The 19172-nt window shown below is 40.3% G+C and overlaps 1 protein-coding gene across 1 annotated transcript in view; it reads left to right on the top strand.

Moving 5' to 3' along the window:
• The window catches only part of LOC311631543 (collagen alpha-4(VI) chain-like), a 93965-nt gene that overhangs the window by 30885 nt on the left and 43908 nt on the right, over positions 1 to 19172 (top strand). The window contains exons 9-19 of the mRNA XM_084901732.1: positions 2106 to 2431; positions 3758 to 3836; positions 5934 to 6079; positions 6565 to 6657; positions 8250 to 8303; positions 9432 to 9503; positions 10994 to 11020; positions 12720 to 12764; positions 13255 to 13308; positions 16693 to 16755; positions 17316 to 17381. Coding sequence (XP_084757858.1) covers positions 2106 to 2431; positions 3758 to 3836; positions 5934 to 6079; positions 6565 to 6657; positions 8250 to 8303; positions 9432 to 9503; positions 10994 to 11020; positions 12720 to 12764; positions 13255 to 13308; positions 16693 to 16755; positions 17316 to 17381 — 1025 coding nt within the window. The remainder of the gene's footprint in view (positions 1 to 2105; positions 2432 to 3757; positions 3837 to 5933; positions 6080 to 6564; positions 6658 to 8249; positions 8304 to 9431; positions 9504 to 10993; positions 11021 to 12719; positions 12765 to 13254; positions 13309 to 16692; positions 16756 to 17315; positions 17382 to 19172) is intronic.

The raw sequence follows: 19172 nt of genomic DNA, 5'->3' as shown, positions 1-19172 counted from the left end.
AGGATTTATATTTATCTTCAGCTTTGTCTTTTGACTTTTTTTTGGTAAAATTAGCAGGATATTTTAATAATGGCTAGAATCTAATTAATTCTAGAATTCTAGAATCATAACACTGAATCATAAAAGACCTTAAAGGTTATTTGGCAAGGTTAATACCCTCTCCATTAACAGGGAAAGAAAATACTCCTTGCATTACAGAATCAAGTCAGCTGAAAATGTCCCTGCAGGAAATGTAAATTAGAAATATTGGAATAATATACCATACCACAAAAAAGAACTTCCTTTTTTCAGAAATCAGAATTGATATAGAAATAGGATTCACATCTGTGGAAACTCCTTTTGGTGAATTTCAATTAGAGATTTAAAAATCAAAACAAGTCCTGGATGGGTGGCTCAGTTGGTTGGGATGCTGTTTCATACAGCATTGTGGGTTTAATTCTCACATATCTAAGTTGTGAGTTCAATCCCCTGTCCAGGCATCTTTGGGAGGCAACCAATTAATGTTTCTCTCTCTCTCATATTGGTGTGTGTCTTTCTCTCTCTCTTTTTCTTCTCCTCCTCCACCTCCTCTTTCTTCTTCTTCTTCCTCATTCCCTTCCATTATCTCTAAAATCAATAAACATGCCCTTACCGAGGATTTAAAATCAATAAAAACAAAACCAAGATTTTTATCTATTTATTAAATATATATTTTATTGTTATTTTACAGAGAGGAAAGGAGAGGGATAGAGAGCTAGAAACATCAATGAGAGAGAAACACCGATCAGCTGCCTCCTGCACCCTCCCCACTGGGGATGCACCCCCAACCAAGGTACATGCCCTTGACCAGAATCAAACCTGGGACCTTTCAGTCTGTAAGCCGACGCTCTACCCCTGAGCCAAACCGGCCTTGGCAAAACCAAGATGTTTTATATGAAAGGAAAGGAGGAAGACATTTTCTATCTTGGCAACCCCAGAAACAGATTTGGCTAGCTAGCTAGGAGTATGGCTCACCCCTGGATCTCAGATCCCTGAGAAACTTGAAACCACCGTTTATAACCCTTTTCACTAGATGGATCCAATATTTATTTTCCTCATAATTGTGTCCTCCCCTCCCCAAAAGTGAAGTTTTGTTTTCATTGATTCTGAGCCAAATACTCCAATGTGTGCTGGTCTGAGGAGAAAATGTCCACATGTCCTGGTTTGCCCTGGACAGTCCCAAGTTTGTTGTCCAGAAGTAATTAATAATAGTGGGCCTAGTTATGGCCAATAAGTTACATTTTAAGTAATTTATTCACATTCTAATCCAGATACATCTGTGACCATCAACTTTTATCTCTTCCGTAGAATTTTGTGTGTGGTTTTGTTTACCAGTGAGTGGGTGGGTATAGACTGAAAGGTCAATAGACCTCCACATTATCACTATACCCTTCTAGGCGGGCTTAAAAGTTTTCAGGCAGAAGTAATGGAAAATTGGGGGAGGTTGTCAGTTCTGATCTTTTCTAAGATGCTCCCCTGAAACAAGGTCTATGGATGGGTGGTGAACGAAGAAGAAAACTTCCAGGGGAAAAGGAAATAGTATAGCTTATGCTGAAAGAGACTCAAGGCTCATTTATATTTTCTTCTTCATTCACTTGTCAAATATTTAATGAGCATCTATCTGTATTAGGTCCTGGGAAAGTAAGATGACCTAGTCCTACTCTCAAGGAATCCTTGTTTGGTAGTAGAGAAGATGAAGTAAAGTAAACCATAGGCATTTGATAATTCACCTTGAGGAGCTGGGGACATGAGTGAGAAAGAGCTTTAGGGAAGAGGCTACTCAAACTGCTATTTGAAAGATATGTATGAGTTAACCAGACTGGGGTTGAGGGGATGGGAAAGAAAATTTCAGGTAGAGGGAATAGGATTTGTAGAGGTATAGAGGTACCAAACAGTGTATGTTGTATCTGCTAGCTTTTGCCGGGTAACAAACCATCCCCTAAATTAAACAATAACCATTATTTAACTTATACTCCTATGGGTAGTCTGGGGTTCTTTTTTCAGGGCAGTTTTGGTTGATATCTGGGCCTGGTCATGCAACTATAGGTGACTAATTTGATTTTTCCCCCCCTCCTCCATCTTCAAAGGATGCAACCTAGATTTGTCTGTAGCAATTGATATCTCTACTCCCACAAGGCGACATCAGAAGAAGCTTCAAGGGTTACTGCCAGTGCTGATGCAACAGTTGGCCTTGCTTCCTAACATCAGCTGTAGTTCGATCAACACAAAGTTCCGCTACTTGGTTCCCGGCTCAAATGGCCAGCTTACCTTCGACTCAGGCTTTGAGAAGTATAGTGATGAAATCGTTCAGAAGTTCTTGGTTCATCAGGCTGCCGAGAGCAACCGCATGGATGTGGATTTTTTGCAGACCCTGGGAGATAATGCTATCCACCTCTCTTTGGCTAAAGTGAAGGTAATAAATGCTGAAAACTCATGTTATGGAACTATCAGGCAGGGTCAGGGGGATAAGGCTTTTGTGACTGAAGCCAAGTAAACTGTTCTTCACTGGAGATCCTACATAAAGGAAAACCATAGTCCTACCCAGTAAAAATCAACAGAAATGTACTTTCATTCAGCCAACAAATGTTTACTAAGCCCAAGAGGCTCGATGTTGAATAATGCCAACAGGGATGAAAGGAAGACGCCACAGTTTAAGTGATCCAGATTCTTCCAAGGAATGATCCATTCCAAAGACGATTAGCTCCTATGGTCACTGATTGCCAAGAAGAGTAGGGCCCATTAGTTTTCCAGTCAGCACCTGGAGCTGTCTGTGGCAATAGCTGTTGACTCTCAAGTGCAGCCCACCTCATCCCTTCTTAGTGTCCCCAAACTTTACACACACAAAGGTCCACAGAGATAGCGAGATCTCGTGTGACATTTATTAAGAAACGACATCTCCAATGGGGGGAAAAGGAAACTTATGTATACTTTAAACAACAAAGAATTTAAATTAAAAAAAAAAAAGAAATGACATCCCCAAGTTTTAAAAGTTACGTTTATTTGCCCTGACTGGTGTGGCTCAGTGGTAGAGCATTGGCCCCTGCACCAAAGGGTTTTAGGTTTGATTCCTGGTCAAGGGCAGATACCTGGGTTGCAGTTTGTCCTGGGCCTAGTTGGGAGGCAACCAATCGATGTTTCTCTCTCACATTGATGTTTCTCTTTCTCTACCTCCCCCCCCCCCCCCAAACACTTCCTTTCACTCTCTTTAAAAATCAATGGAAAAAATATCCTCAGGTCAGGATTGAAAAAAAACCCAAACATTGATTTTTTTGCCCCTTCAGTCATGCATCCGATGAATTTATTTCTTGACTAGTATAAATTACTTTTTAAAATAAAAATTTTCTGTGAGTAAAGGCAACACATTTTAAAATGTAGAAAATGCAATAATACTTTTGGTATTTTTACATTGATAAAGATGAGTATTATAAGATAATTTTTGGAAGGTATTTTTAAGTGAAACATGTTAAACTGGTCAAAATTATTATTTTTTTTGGGGGGGGGGATAGGAACCTAGGGAGGAGGGAAGTTGAAGTAAAAATGAATGTGTAATAAAATGAATAATGAATAGGTAAAGGGGAAGAGGGTGAAAGGCTGGCTACAACGAGGAAAGCTAAACTTATTCTTGCATTAAAAAAATGTGCAACTTATAGCATCCATCTTCCCATTCCCTACCCACTTCCCTTTCTCCTTTCCGTCCCAACTTCTCCCATCCCCCCTCACCCCTGCCCCCAAACCACAGGTCCTCTTAGTGTTTACCGATGGACTGGATGATGACTTAGAGAGACTAAAGAAAACATCTGAGCTTCTCCGAGGCAAAGGTAAGCAATGGGTTGCCCTGCATGGACCTCATTCCTCTCACAGGGGCTGAGATACCTGATTTCCAGATGGCACTGGTCTCTATTAAGCCTACAGACTTAACCCAGGTGATAGGAGCTCAGTGCCCACCAGGCTGATACCCAGGCTCCCTCTTGGTATGAATCAGGGACTGTTCAGGGCTGAGAGACCCTGTGGTCCACATCCCTGACACTGACCCAGGGCTTCTCTTAGCCAGGACTGACTGGTTCCAAGCATGGTATCTGCTTTTGAGGGTGGGGAGAGGGGTGAAGGTGCAACTCCTATCCCAGGGTGAGTGGGTGTCAATAGCTCCTTCAGGCTACATAGGGGTTTATATGTCTCTTTTCCCTGAATTCTGGAATCAGCTTAAAACTGGGCCTCGCTCTTTCCACTGCCCTTCTTCCCTCGTTTGCTGCCTTATTCCTTCTCCATCTTCAAGGGTGGCTCCTGGTTTATGTGGCATCTTTGTGAAATTGGAAAGAGACGCCCAGTGCCCTGGGTGGGTGCAATCCTGTGCCTGGGCTCCTGGCTGGGGGAGTGGTGCGCTGGCTGCCTTTCAGCGCCCGCCAGCTCCCTCCGCTGGGTGTCCTTGAGCAGTGCCTTCTGTACAGCTGTGCCTGGCTGCTCTGGCCTTCCCCAGCCTGTGCTCCGTAAAGGCTCCGAAGCCAGCTCAGGGTGAACAGCCAGCAGCATGCCTTGTTCAAGTTCCCCTCCTCCTTCTCCCTCCTCGGTAGAGTGTGTTCATCGTGTTCTGGGGATGACGTTTTCCCTGGGTTAACAATGCATTGGAATATTTTTTTTTTAAATGATAATTTGCTCCCAGCTAAATTTACTGGAAGTTTAAATTGATCCAAAGTTTCTGGCAGAGATTTGGGAGTCTGTGACACAAGACTGCAAACGTGGTCTATGTGCTGAAGCAGCAATTCCACTTCCAGAAATGTGTTTTCAGGAATGGTGAAGAATATGTGTGATAGCTTTTAAACACAAGATTGTTAAGCAGCTATTAATTTATTTTATTTATTTTAACAATAGCCAAAAGCTGATGTGTGTGTGAATTTACTGTTCAAAATATGAACACTAATATTTGGTCTGAAATTCTAGAAACAGTGATTTCTAGCCACATTTGAAGTTTCCTTGTTCATGTGTTCTCTGCTATGTGGACAAATCCAGATGACCTGTCAGGAACTGATTTAGTAGAATAAACTAGGTTCTGCTGCAATACCTAGCAACCTCCAGATCACAGTGGCTTTCCGTAGCAAGAACGTATTCATTTGATGCCCCACGCTTACTCATAGACTACTGGAGGCCCGGTGCATGAAATTGGTACACGAGGGGTGGGGCAGAGGTGAGGGGGAAGTTTGGGTGTCCCTCAACCCAGCCTGTGCCCCCTCACAGTCCTGGAGCTCTCAGAGAATGTCAGACTGCCAGCTTGTAAGTATTTTATTTAAAAAAATACCATCCACGTGGTATGCTCTTCACTCAAGTACCCAGGCTGAAGAAAGGGTTTTTATTCCTGTGGTAGGAAAAAAGAAATGAGGCACGTTGCTTCACATTTCTCCCAGAGAGTGACACATGTCACTTCTGTACACATTTAATTGGTCAGAGCAAGCCACGTGGAAAATTCTAACTTTCGGTAGATAGATATTTCCACAGGGAAGGAATTGAGGCTCAATGAGAGTTGATAACTTCCCCCAAAGAAATGAAATCATATCATGTGCCCTTAAGGAGAGGAACCAGAATGTTTGCGAAAAGTTCCCATGATGCCACAGTTTCTAAGAGTAAACCACAAATCGACACCAGGAATGGGTTTAAAAGGATGCAGTCTAAGACAATTATAAGTGAAAACCCTCTAGGAAATAAAAAGTAGGGACCCGAAGGGAACGATGAGAGTTCTTTGTGGTGCCACCTAACTGCTTAACTTTCGGCTGGTGGGATGGAAAATATCAGACCAATTCTTGGAGGAGGAATGCCGTGAGTTAGATTTGATTTTAACAAAACTGGGAAGGGCGGGGTGATGGATGACTATCTGGGGCCGAGACAAAGGCAGACTATTCAAACGCCCACCTGCCGGTATTTTGAAGGATTCTCTGGACTCCTCATTATTGGCCTGGAAGGTGTACATAAGTTGGAAGAGCTTCAGGAGCTAGAATTTGGCAGAGGATTCGCGTATAGTCAACCCCTGAGCATCACACTGCCATCCCTCCCAACCATCTTACTGAAGCAACTTGTAAGTATTTAAAAAAAAATATGTTCCACAGGGTTTTACAAACTTGAGGGAATTTTGTCTTTTAGTGTGTAATGTGATGTAGGTTAATAGATTAAAAAAATCTCATGTGATATGGGTTCTGCTTTTCAGGACACAATTTTATTTTTTTGACTTTTTACATTTTTTAAAATTAAATTATTATTTTTGTACATGTACCAATGTCCCCCCCCCCCCTGTACATACCCACCCTCCCCAGAGTTTTGTGTCCATTGGTTGTACTTATATGCATGTATACAAGTCCTTCGGTTGATCTTTTATCTCCCCCAGATCTCCCCAACCTCCCCGCTGTAATTTGACAGTCTGCTTGTTGCGTTACTGTCTCTATATCTATCTTTTGGTTCTTCAGTTTATAATGTTCTTTATCATCCATAAATAAGTGAGGTCAAGTGGTGTCTCTCTTTCATTGACTGGCTTGTTTCACTCAGCATGATGTTCTCCAATTTCAGGACACAATTTTAGAAAGAACATGCTGCAACATGTACTCAAAGTGTTTTGGAGAAGATGGGCCCAGAGGTGACAGTGGGAGCCCGGGGAGGAAGGTGAGTATTTGCTGGGTGTGGATGGGGAGGGAGAGAGATGGCATTTCAGGTAGATGACTGTAGATGACTACATACCAGGCTCTGTGTTAACATTTTTAACACAGTTTTACTCATTCTACCCTCTTCATAAACCTTGGAGGCAAATGTTAGTCCATGGGTTTGAAATTGAGGCTCAGAGAGGGAACATCAGTTTCCCAAAGTTTCAGTTAAGAAGAGGGATTTTCTAATTTAAGTCCCCGTTTGCCTGACTCACATTCTTTCCACTCTATTATGCTGCCTCCTTACATTTATTTGACAAATACTTTTATAGATTCTCTCACTGCACAGGAGTTCTTGTCTCCAAAATTTTCACTTGTCCATCACCTGTTTTTTTTATAGTAGTCAATGCCCCTTTCCCTCCTTTCCAGCCTCCTAGACTACAGCATTAAATTCGGAGGAAGGGTGCAATCACTGGTTTAATAGTGGTTAATTTGCATCTTTCTGTCAACTCTGAGTTAAGTGATAAGAAATTTACAACACACTTTTAAGGAAGAATATCTCATTGGAAGTATATCATCTAGGGACACAAGGGACACACATCTAGGGACACAGGCTCTGTTCTCACAGGGTCTATCCACTTCACGATTGGGTAGGGTCACAAATCCACATGTAAGGTTGAATCAATCCCCTTGGCTTTGTCCATCTTTTTTACACACTCTCTTTGTAAGGCTTTCCATGAAGTTGTTGGAATGAGCTCATACTGACTTTAGGGATCAATCTCAATTCTGAATAGTATAAAAGTGTGTAATTATTTTAAAAATAAATTGTTGTTACCCCTTAGCACTAGGTTATTTCCCTCCTCAGGCTGTTGTGAAACATCAGACTGGAGAATGAGGAAATTAAGCTTGGGAACCTCTTGATATATATTTTTTAATGCAACTTAAGGACTATGCCTCAGAGGTCAAAGATAAGAGTGCTTTGAATGTTTGACTTCTCTGCTCCTTCTTATTTGTTAAAATTCAGTGGTTGGTTGTGTTGACTGTCATATCTTTGTTGATTACAAATAGACTTATTACCACTTGTCAGACTAAATAAATAAGTCTGGCTACAACATGGCAAGCCAACCTCTCTTGAGAATAAATGCTTTGTGTTTTTAGGTCTCTAAAAAGTTAAAAATAATAAGAGAGACTAAATAGCTGAGTCCTACGGAAATAAGTAGTATGGTTGGTAACACCTTTGTTTACTGATGTTTTGTAAACAAGGTCAACACCCTCTTTAAGAATCACAGTTTCCCTTACACATTTAATTAGAAACTAGGTTTGTTTTGGATTTTCACAATAGAATGGCTTAAAAAGGTGTTTTAGAAAAATAAATTTAGGTTGATGTGCCAAAAATTAAGACAGACAGGTATTCAAATTTTCACTGTAAAATCAACAAGGAATACTTGTTTCTATATGTCTCTGCACATTGTGCTCAACATTTAGTAGACTCTCAATAAAATGGCAACTCAGTGAGACAAGGTTATCTATTAGTAACAATTTTTATTTCATGCAAATTTGAGAAATGAAGAATTTAGAGTCCAAGTTATGTGTTTTGATTTCTTTTTCTCTCAGGGAGAGAAGGGGCCTGCTGGGTTACCTGGTCATCCTGGTGAAGATGGTGAACATGTGAGCACTAAATCTTAATTTTTCCTGTGACTGGATATGGTAAAATGGGCCAAATATTAATACTAATGCTTAATTGCACTTAAGTTATGAAAGTTTTTCTCATCGATGCTATTTAAAAATGGGTTTAAAAAATAAGGTGGATTTGAAATATCTATGTAAAGATAACCAGGTATCATAACAAATGTCAGGTAGATAAATTGTGCAGCTATATCATCTCTGGAAGGTGTTTAATAAGAAAGTATGGTCATTTTGTTGTTTGAATGAGTGAATTTGTGATAACTGGAAATGTGGCCTATGTCTAATGTGCATACATGTAATAGTAGTTGTTGATCCTGAGCTAAATTGACGGTAATTTTTTTTTTAACTATTAATGACGCAGCCATGTTTGTAAGTAGTCTGACGAAAGCTCATGGGGTATGCAATACTTTCTAATTTATCTTCTATCAGTTTGGCAAAAGGCATGGCATCTACCATTCCCTCCCCATCTAATACCTAGATCAAAGGTTATATTCATGAATAAAATTCAGGAAGTAATTCTTCAAACCCTGACCAGATGTCTACTGTGTGCCTGACACCATGCGACACCGTGCTTAAGGCTGGAAATCGAGAGATAAATAAATGAAATATTGTCCCTGTCACCAAGAAGCTTACAACATAGCAGGAAACAATGAAACGCAAAAACAGTAACACATGACATAAGAGAAAAGTCTTAGAAGAGGAGGCGAGAAGTGATCTATATCTTAAGTATGGGCAGGATTTCATCCAGAAGAGAGAGTGAAATAGTGGTTTATTCTCCGTGGGACTACAAGAAAACCACCTAGTTTTAGCTGCCTGGAGGAAATATTCAGACACACCCCTGTTTTGTTTGAAGGCCCAAGTTTCGCCCATGTGGCTTGACTGAATTAATCAAAATGATAGATAATTTGGATTTGTGTGATTTGGGGTTACCGATGTGGATTGTTGATGGGTGAACATTTTGACTGTCTTGCTGGTGATCCAGTCTGGTCTCTGAGGACGTAGGAGTAAGTGTAAGGACCGCGTCGTGTTTTAGTCATTCTTATTAGTCATCATTGCTGGTTTGAAGTAGTTGGGTGTTTGACTGTCTCCACGTGCACCTTCATTTCACAGGGAGCAAGAGGGCCCCAAGGTTTTCCTGGACCCCGAGGTGAGGAAGGATGCCCGGGTATGAGAGGACTGAAGGTAAGTGTGACCTCAAACTGTGGAATTCTTCCCTCATCTCTGTTTTGTCCTTTGAGTGTGAGGAAAACCTTAATTCTTCAGCATAGATATGATACCTGGGCTTCTCTGGAGATGGAGGGTTTCCCAGACGTTGAGCCTGAGAAAAGGAATCACGTGTAAATAGTTTACTGGGAAGAGATTGCAGTAACCACTAGCAGGCAGTGGGGAAGCTAGACAGGGAGGGAAGGTGGCCTAAAGCAGTGTTTTTCAACCTTTTTTGGGCAAAGGCACACTTGTTTCATGAAAAAAATCACGAGGCACACCACCATTAGAAAATGTTAAAAAATTTAACTCTGTGCCTATATTGACTATATATAAAGTAATTCTCTTGAATAGGAATCAAATAAACACAAAGAAAGTATTTTATAATTACTTTATTATGAAATATTAAGTAAACAAAATAGTGAAAAATTATAAAATTCTTGTCTTGTCTGCACCTACGGCACATCAGGCAACAGTGTGCCGCGGAACAGCGGTTGAAAAATGCTGGCCTAAAGGATGCATCATCAATTACGTTATCCCCAAGGGTAGGCAGAGCTTCATCCTGCCGAGGACCTCTGGCAGCCAACACTGAACATGCACCTCGTTGTTATCCCACTCAAGGGGTGAGGGAGCTGGGATATTCATACACCCGATCCTATCAGGTATTAGTCGAGGGCTGCTCCTAGAGGGTGGCCATTCCCCACACTTCTGTTCTGTGGGTACACAGGCTCTGGCACCAGAAACACACACACACACACACACACACACACACACAAAAACAAAAAAACAAAAAACAAAAAACACACACAAAAAAACAAACAAACAAACAAAAACAACAACAACAACAAAAACACAAAACAAAACAAAACCCTGGGAAAGAGTCACAGTACAGGCCAGTGGAAGGCAGGCTTGCAAACACTGAAATTTTCAATGCTCATGGGTAGTTGGTGGGGCACTCTTTGTGAGTGGTTGCATTCAATGTCTCTGAACCTTCTAGGTTTAGGGAATCTCCTGTAATAAGGACAGAAAAAAAAGTTTCTACCATCCCAGAGTCTTGTAGAGAGTTTTTCTGACCACAATGACCATGTTCTGTGTATTTTAACAAGTTACTCTTTCCATTAATTTGTTCTGTTGTTCCTAGAAGCCCTCTCATGTGTGTTAGTCAGTGCATTGTCATTTTTGTTTGAAAAATGATTGTTGTAATCATAAGTGGTGGGTCACTGCTGTCACCTGCTCACCCCCACTCTGTGAGAAGTTGCAAGGTGCAATTTTCTTCCAAGTCCCAGGCACAGGAAAGTGGCAGTGATCAGAGTGCTGTGATATCCATTAGAGTCACTGGAAAAGAAATCTTCCTTTTGATCTCATAATTGCACTTTTTTGAAACCGGGGAACATATAGTTTCCTAAATTATACAGTGTTTTAAAAAATGGAATTCAAGCTCAATTCTTTTTATTTCTTCCTAACTCTAGGGAGACCGAGGATTTTCAGGAGAGAAGGTAGGTGACTTTCTTCCCTCTTTTTACACTGGAGAACAATTTCTTTGGGAAATAAAATACTGAGTCATTAAAATAAATATGTCCAGTTGGTTTTCCTTTGCTTGAGTGAGGTGGGGCTTAAAATTTTAGGCAAGGGGATGTGTCATATGTCATTCAGAGCCAACTTGCCATGCTAATGAATGGCTGTTTATAAGACATATATTTCAGGTTTAAGGTTGTAAGATACACACACACACACTCACACAAGGCCTGCTAACTCTATAATAATTGAGCCACCCAATTTATCACATGATGATCTGAAAGAGTTGGTCCTGAATTTTAGGTGTGGTTGGGAGGGATTGGTGAAGATGAGTGTCAAATGGAAGAGGGAAATAAGGACAGGGCTAGTAAGAAGTGAACTAGCACAATAAGGGAATAACTTTACATTCAGATTCAGAAGCAAAATATCCATTTTCTCATTCATTTATTAAAAGACTAGACTCTTGGTGTACAAATTCATGCACTGGTGGGGTCCAACCAACCTGCCCCATCAGCTGGCCAGGGGACGGCACACAGGAGGTTGGCCAGCTGGCCTCAATCCCCTATTGGGGTTGGGGGGTGCCGATCTGGGGTGGGGCCGGCCAGGGGGAGGAGCTGCAGGCCATTGGCCAGCCGGCCTCACCCCTGGTGAAACTCCCAGTCAAACTTCCAATTAAGGAGATAATTTGCATATTAGCCTTATTATATAGGACATTTAGTAGGTACCCAGTCTGTCGAGGGAGTGGTTGCAAAGGGGTGAATGAGAGAGACAAGGGGTGATAAAACTTCTTTACTCATGTGTCTGGGTAGCACTGATTCCCTGCTTTGGCCTGTAGCAAATATATCATGTAATTTCTGGGAGTTTGGTATGCTTATTTTCATGCACTAACTTGGCTGTACTTTGGTTAAAAAAAAAGTCTGAAACTTGATTTCCTCTTGGGGACAGTATGAGTAAATCAATTATTTCACCATGTATTTTGGGTGCAAAACTGAATTTTTTTCAGAAGGTATTTTAAAACAAAGATGTTAACTATCATTTTGAAATAGTTAGCAAACTGAAGGGCCCATAATATGAAAGTGATTGCATATTTGATCAGATGTCACTGTGCAATTGCCAGTTTTTATTCTTATCTAGTTCAGGTTTTCATTTCTCTTCTCAAGGGCCTTTTTAATTGTAAGTCTCCCCAAAGGCACACATATGGATACACTCCCATTTAGTTCCTTCTTAATTGAAGATCAGGTTTCATTACACAGATTAATTCAGGCATATTTGCTGGTATTTTTAAATTAACAAAAGTCAATGACAAAAGGGTCATCTTTAACATCGCAGACAACCAAAGGGAAATGTTTCATTCAGTCTTCTGAAAGAGTTACTTGTGTCCAGCACAAAAGTTAAAATGGAAATCCTTCTATCCATTCACAATTTGAAAATTTCCCCTTCTGTCTTTTACTTTGGCCCCTTGAAACTACCAGGAAAAAACAGTATATAACACCAATGACTATTTCAGAAAGAAAATAATCATTGCTTTATCATAATTGAATGCACTTTGTAAATACTGCCTTGGAAGGTCTAGAATCTTCTAATTGATAAAAACAAAATTAGTATGGAAATGAACATCAAAGCAATAGCCATGTACACCTGGTCCTCTTATCTCTAACCTTCTCATCCTTTGCTCTACAGGGCAGCGCTGGTGAGGAAGGTGTTGACGGCTTGGATGGAGAACAGGTACAGAAAGTTTCTCATTCTATGTTCCTCCCTTGATGAGTTTGCATTTGTACCCTCTATTTATACATTTCACAATTAGTCTAGAAAAAAATTTTAAAAATGTGTTTTATTAATTTTAGAGAGGAAGGACGAGGGAGAGAGAGAGAGAGAGATAGAAACATCAATGATGAGAGAGAATCATTGATCGGCTGCCTCCTGCATGCCCCAGATGGAGGATTGAGCCCACAACCCACGGGCATGGTCATGACTGGGAATCAAACCAGTGACCTCTTGGTGCATAGGACGATGCTCAATTCCCTGAGCAACATTGTCTGGGCAGTCTAGAAAATTTTAACATGTGTACTCAACAATGTCTAAAGTTAATTTATATATTTGCCCTTATCTTCAAAATAGAAGGACTTTCTGCCATTGGCTAGAATTTGAAACTATGTGAAAAACATTTCTGATGTGACTCAGGTAACAAAGATTCTTTGCATATTTATTTATTTAGGGTAATCGTGGGATCCCAGGATCATCTGGAGAAAAAGGAGATCAGGGAAATCGGGTAAAGTATGAGGGTATTTTGACTCAAGTTTCTACTGGCTAAGCTGACCTTGACAGTTTACTTTTAAGTTTTGGGAAAGAATCATCTAGTGGGTTAACTACCAGGTAGGGAGTTAGAGGGCAATAAGTATTAGATGACTATTTGGAACCTATAACTTAAGGCCTGAATCTGCTGTTAGTGAAATGAGTAATGTAAACCAAGTTACTTAGTTTTGCTTTTTGTATCAGAACCATAACTATCATTCCTGATCTCACTAGCTTTTATGTTTCCCTGTAGCCAATGATTTGGTCTTATATCCAAGGCCTTTCAACAACAGTCTTCACTGATCTTGGTAAAGAAATGTCCTTCTTAGGACTAAGAAGTGCAAATTGACAGTAATAAAAATAGTCACAGAGCTGTAAAGTACAGTGTAGGGAATATAGTCGATAATATTGTAACAACTATTATAGCATCAGGTGTATACTAGACTTATCAGGTGATCACTTTGTAAGTTACATAAATATCTAATCATTACGTTGTATACCTGAAACCAATATACTGTTGTATGTTAATTGTAATTGAAAAATATTAAAAAGGAATCCTTCCCAAGTTATACTACTCATTGTCCCCTGAAGTTTCTGTATGCAGGCCCACCTCTGTGTCTTGGCTCATGCCAGGTACCCCATCCTGGAATGTCTTTTCTCTGTCTCCATCTTCAGAGCTTATTTGATTATCACTTTTTCTTCAATTTCCAGCTCCTGCCATTCCTCCTCATGATGCCCTCATTGACCATGTTAGTCCACAGAGATCTCTCCCTTCTATATATTCTTCCAATGTACATTATTTGTCCTATCTGCTTAACAGTAACTATGCCCTGCCTCATGCTGATATTTGTATTTCTATGTAAGAGAAGGCTTATGTACTAAACACTCCCTTCCCGTGCCCATGGCAGACATTACTAATTAATTATAGAATACAGCCTGAGGTATGCACCTCAACATGGTACTAAAACCAGCTTCTGTTGCTTGATTGAATTAGATAAGGAGGATGACATTTATTTACTTATTTATTTATTTTTTTATATCCCACATGGAATTGGACTTGACTGAAAGACATGGATTGATTTCCTGATAAGTGAAACAGGAACTCACAAGAAATGGCTCCTTATTGAGGTTTAATTTCCAACCTGCAGTTTGTCAATCAGATTTTGGAGAAGGTGAAGGAAACCACTCTTTCTTCAAGATTAGAAAGCTTTTAGTTTTCATCGAATTTAGTGAAATTCAATAAACTTCAAGTGTTTTCTACCTGTAGGGCATTTTGCTAGACACAAATTAGAGTTCAAAGGCCAGTAATTCATGATTATGACCAACAAAGAGCTTATTAACTGGTACAGGAGATAAGATGTTTGTAAGAGGAACTACAATACAAGATAGGAAAAAATAAAGGCTGCAAGAATGGTGCAAATAAAGAATGAATGGGAGCACAGTGACTTGGAGAGGAATCTAAAATAGAGTGGTGTTTCTTCATGTAATCAATCATCAAGATCTGAGCTTCTATTGTAATTTAGGCATGACTGTAGAATGGGGAGCATTCTGTATCTCAGAATTGTTCTCTAAGGGGGAGAGATAGTTAATGAAATAATCACAGAAATAGGTGTAAGATTACTGGCGAGATAAATGCATGAAGGAAAGATAAATGACAGGGGATCTGATCTAGCCTGTGTAGTGAGGAAAGCTTCTTGGAGAGTGTAAAGATGGAATGAAATTTAAAAGATGAGTAACAACCCGATGATTAGGGGGAGAGAAAAGGGGCAAGAGACCAACCTTCCATACTTAGGTCAGTGGCATTGCTGAAGGGTGGAGAGGACTCTGGCATTCAAAATTAAAATAATACTTTCATTGATTTCAGAGAGGAAGAGAGAGGGAGAGAGAGATAGAAACATCAATGATAAGAAAGGATTGAGGGTCGGGGATAGAGCCAGCAACCCCAGGCATATGCCTTGACCTGGAATTGAATAGTGGCCTTCTGGTTCATAGGTCGATGCTCAACCACTGAGCCTCCAGCCAGGCTCAAGACATTTTTTAACCCAAGAGCTTTATGAGAGAGACACCTTCTGTATTTCAGATGAAGAAAAAGGAAAGGCTTAGTGTTAGAAGAACTCAGAGTGGGTTTGAACAAACAAGGATTCTAATTTAACAGGAGAAGAAGTTGAGATAAAAAGCGTAAAGAGTGGGAGGAATGTTTGGAGTCAATGTCATGCCACATTTAAGGGTTTTGTGTTTTGCTACGGCATAATCAGATACTATTGAAAGTTTCTACGCAGGGATGGATGTTTAAAGCTGCAGGCTTGGAAGATTCTCTGGAGCCAGTGTCTGGATCAGAAAAAGGAAGAACTAGAAGTTGTACAAATCATAATAGGAACCATATGAACCATATGGCTCTGCACTTGGCATTTTAATTTATCATTCCATTTAATATCTGTAACAACCCTATAAGATAGGTATGTCTGTTTTACAAGTGAGAAAATTGTCTTAGAGAAGTCAAAGAAATCTGTCCACCTAGTAAATTAAGCAGAAGAACAAGAATTTAGAATGAACTAACTTGCTTTTCTTGTACAGGCCAGGATACAGGCAGGAGGGGGCTCACGTCATTATGAGGTAGCTTTCGTAGGACCCTAGAGAGCGTTCCATTTCTCAGGTGTCCACTTCATTATTTTCAGAGTGGGATGTACACCCTCCAGAACCAGGCACGTAACAAAGTCTGAGGAAGGTTCTGTGGCTCTGTGGGAACTACTACACAGATATGGTACCACGAATGGCAGGTTTAAGAGAAATAATAATTTGCTTATCATGTCATAGTCTTAAGGCAAGCTGCTTTGCCTCTCTGGTCCCCTGACTATAGCAGTTAGGAGCTCTGGAAATATTTTTCCTCTCTTTTCTCATGTTTATTCATTCATTCATTCATTCATTCATTCATTCATTCATTTATTTTTTCATGAGATCTTGCTCTGCTAATGCTGCCCATGTTTGTGATAGAGAAAGCCTTCTTTCTTACATGTTTTTTTTTTCTTTCTTTCTTTTTTCTTTTTTTCTGTGTGGGAGCATCACAGAGGAGTGGAAAGATAGAGAGATTTGGCAATAGGGAGGTCGGGTTCCACGTCCCTAAGCCTCAGTTTGTGAGTTGTGAAGGTTAAATGAGCTACTGCACTCTTAGTGTCAAGCATATCACAGGTTTCTGATAAAAGTGTATTCTTTTCTGTGTCTCAACCTAACCTCTATGGCCGTGAGTGTCTTACAGTTCAAGCGCTCAGTTGCTCTTTTAATTTGACTCTCATTTCTTCCTTTTCTTTCCTTTAGATGATAGATGATTTAAAAAGTGATATATTTTTTTCCATTGTGATTTAAGGGCCTGACAGGACCACCTGGCCAGCCTGGAGAACGGGGAGAGCCTGGTTTGAGGGGAGAATCTGTGAGTGGTGGTTGAGGGATTTCTGCTGCTTTAACCCCAGGATTTGTAAACTGTTTGCTTGAGCACAAAGGCAGAGAACAATGAATTATTCACAAATGAGTCATCAGTCAGCCTATGTTGGTATAGTAAAGAAAATGAGATTGGAGTTCATCTAACAGAACTTTTTGGGTTCTTACAGAGTTTGGAATTTTAATTGCATTGCATATTTGGGATTACTGAGTTGGGCTTAGATAATTAAAAGGTCTACTTTGAACAGACCATCCAACCTTAGAGGGAAGAGATCAACCAAAAGACTTGTATGCATGCATATAAGCATAACCTGTGGACACAGACAATAGGAGGGTGAAAGCATGTGCTGGGGGTGTGGGTGGGAATGGCCGGGGAGAGGCCAATGGGGAAAAAAGGAGACATATGTAATACTTTAAACAATAAGGAATTTAAAGAAAAATAAAAAAGGTCTACTTTGGTGCCTTTTTTCTTTTTAAAAAAGATCATGCTCCCTATAATATTTCTTCTGTCTTTCCTATCCATTTGAGGTAAGCAATCTTCTGTTTTCTCAGGGAGATTCCGGAATTGATAGTTACATCCGGGGCCCTAAGGGAGCAAAGGGAAGGCGTGGACATCAGGTAAGTCTGTTTGCTTGGGGATACCGGTACACACAGAAAAGGATACTAGCAGGTGCAGAAGACTTAGCATTCTGGTTGGATCAACATAAAAAAATCAGAGAGCAAATCTGTGGAACTCCATTGTCAGAGACAGAAGCTCTGAATTGTAATCCCCACTAATATCCTTGTCCTTGCATCCTTGTCTCATAGATGTGTGTGTGTGTGTGTGTGTGTGTGTGTGTGTGTGTGTAAATCTTATCTCCCACAGCACTAGTAATCCACACTGCTTTGCTTCTTTTGTTCTTGATTTCTTTATATCCAAAATGAAAGGATCAGACTCAGTGATCTCCAAAATCTTTCCAGTTTTAAAATCCTCCACTTTGATAACAATGCCTTGATTTAAAAGATGCTCAAGGTCATTACACTGCTGGCTTGCTTTCCATCTCTGCCAGTGTTGATGGATGTGAATTGTGCACTAGCCTTTTGTAAAGACAGACCCTTTGTTTAGTGCCAAAGACTAGCAGCGTTGTGACAAAAGACATCACCGAAGGAAAAAGATGCGTGAACTCGACAGACGCTAACTTGTCAGAAGCCCTTTTTAGATTTTCATGTGCCAGACATTAAAACGCATGACTGAGAAGTGACTAAAATAACCCACGTGTCTCAGACCTCACACCTCATCATTCCTAATTTCCAGGAATTAGGTCTGCACACCAGCATGTTTACAACTGCAGAGCAACCTCTGTTTGCTTTCAACTCCAATCGGTCTCCTTTGACAAAACCTTAGGGCATCAGTTCTCTTTTCTGGATTGTGGCTAGTTCACATGCATTTTATATAGGTCCAGGCCCTGAATGAAATCCAATTGGTAACAAGATTATTATCATGTGAGAAAACTGTCAGATTTGCTGCAAGATTATCTCATTCTGTTGTCAATTAGTTATTTTGGATAACCTTCACTGAGAATGTTTTCTTTGGTGAGTTGAGCTTAGAGAGCCCTGCAGCCATCCGCTCAATAATAATAACCTATTCAGCTATGGGACTGGAGCTAAGAGAAGAGCAGAAATCCTTAAGTCATCTGGGTCTCAGTTTCATCACATGCAAGGTGGGCTGACTAGAGAAGCCATTTCAAAGTTTCCACCTATTAGTGGTTATCATGAGGAGAAAGGTCACGGTCCACGTGTAAATTGAGCTTTGGTTCCCTGACTTGTTCATGGTTTTACAACTGGGAAGGAACTCAGTCTAGATAGCCATGGGAGGAGCCTCGTGCTCACAGCTTTCAGAGGTCCTAAGGGTTAACCTTAGGAACTTCAGATCCCTGACTTGTGCATGCAAACTAAAATTATAATTCTCTGAAGCAGTGCCATGCTATTTTGCATTTGTGTTTGCCATGGTTTCTTTTCTCCATGATGAGCTTAAAGAAGGGTGCTCTAAGAATTTAGAAGACAGACCTCTAGGGGGCACTCTTTCACTACTATTTGTTTGAGTCTAATGTAGAAGGGCAGCTTAGATGTTGGAATTTGTATGGAGAAGGTACCCTGATGAAGCGGTCTTTCAAACCAAATTCTGAAATCTAGTATGGGGGAAGGCATAACAAACAAAACAAAACAAAACAAAACAAAACAAAACAAAAGACCTCCACAAAAACCCGTCATGCTTTAGCACTTCTGGGGAGCATGAAAACTGGTACACATGGAAAAGGATACTAGCTAGTGTAGAAGACTTGACAATAGAACCTTTTTGGGAGGCAATCAGGTGTAACACACCTCAGTGAGGACTGCTGATTTTTGACAAAAACCTTAGGACATTTATGT

The sequence above is a fragment of the Pipistrellus hanaki genome (genome assembly GCF_964339955.1).
Source record: "Pipistrellus hanaki genome assembly, chromosome: 13".
NCBI classification, from domain to species: domain Eukaryota; kingdom Metazoa; phylum Chordata; class Mammalia; order Chiroptera; family Vespertilionidae; genus Pipistrellus; species Pipistrellus hanaki.
This window is presented reverse-complemented; position numbering and strand designations above follow the sequence as displayed.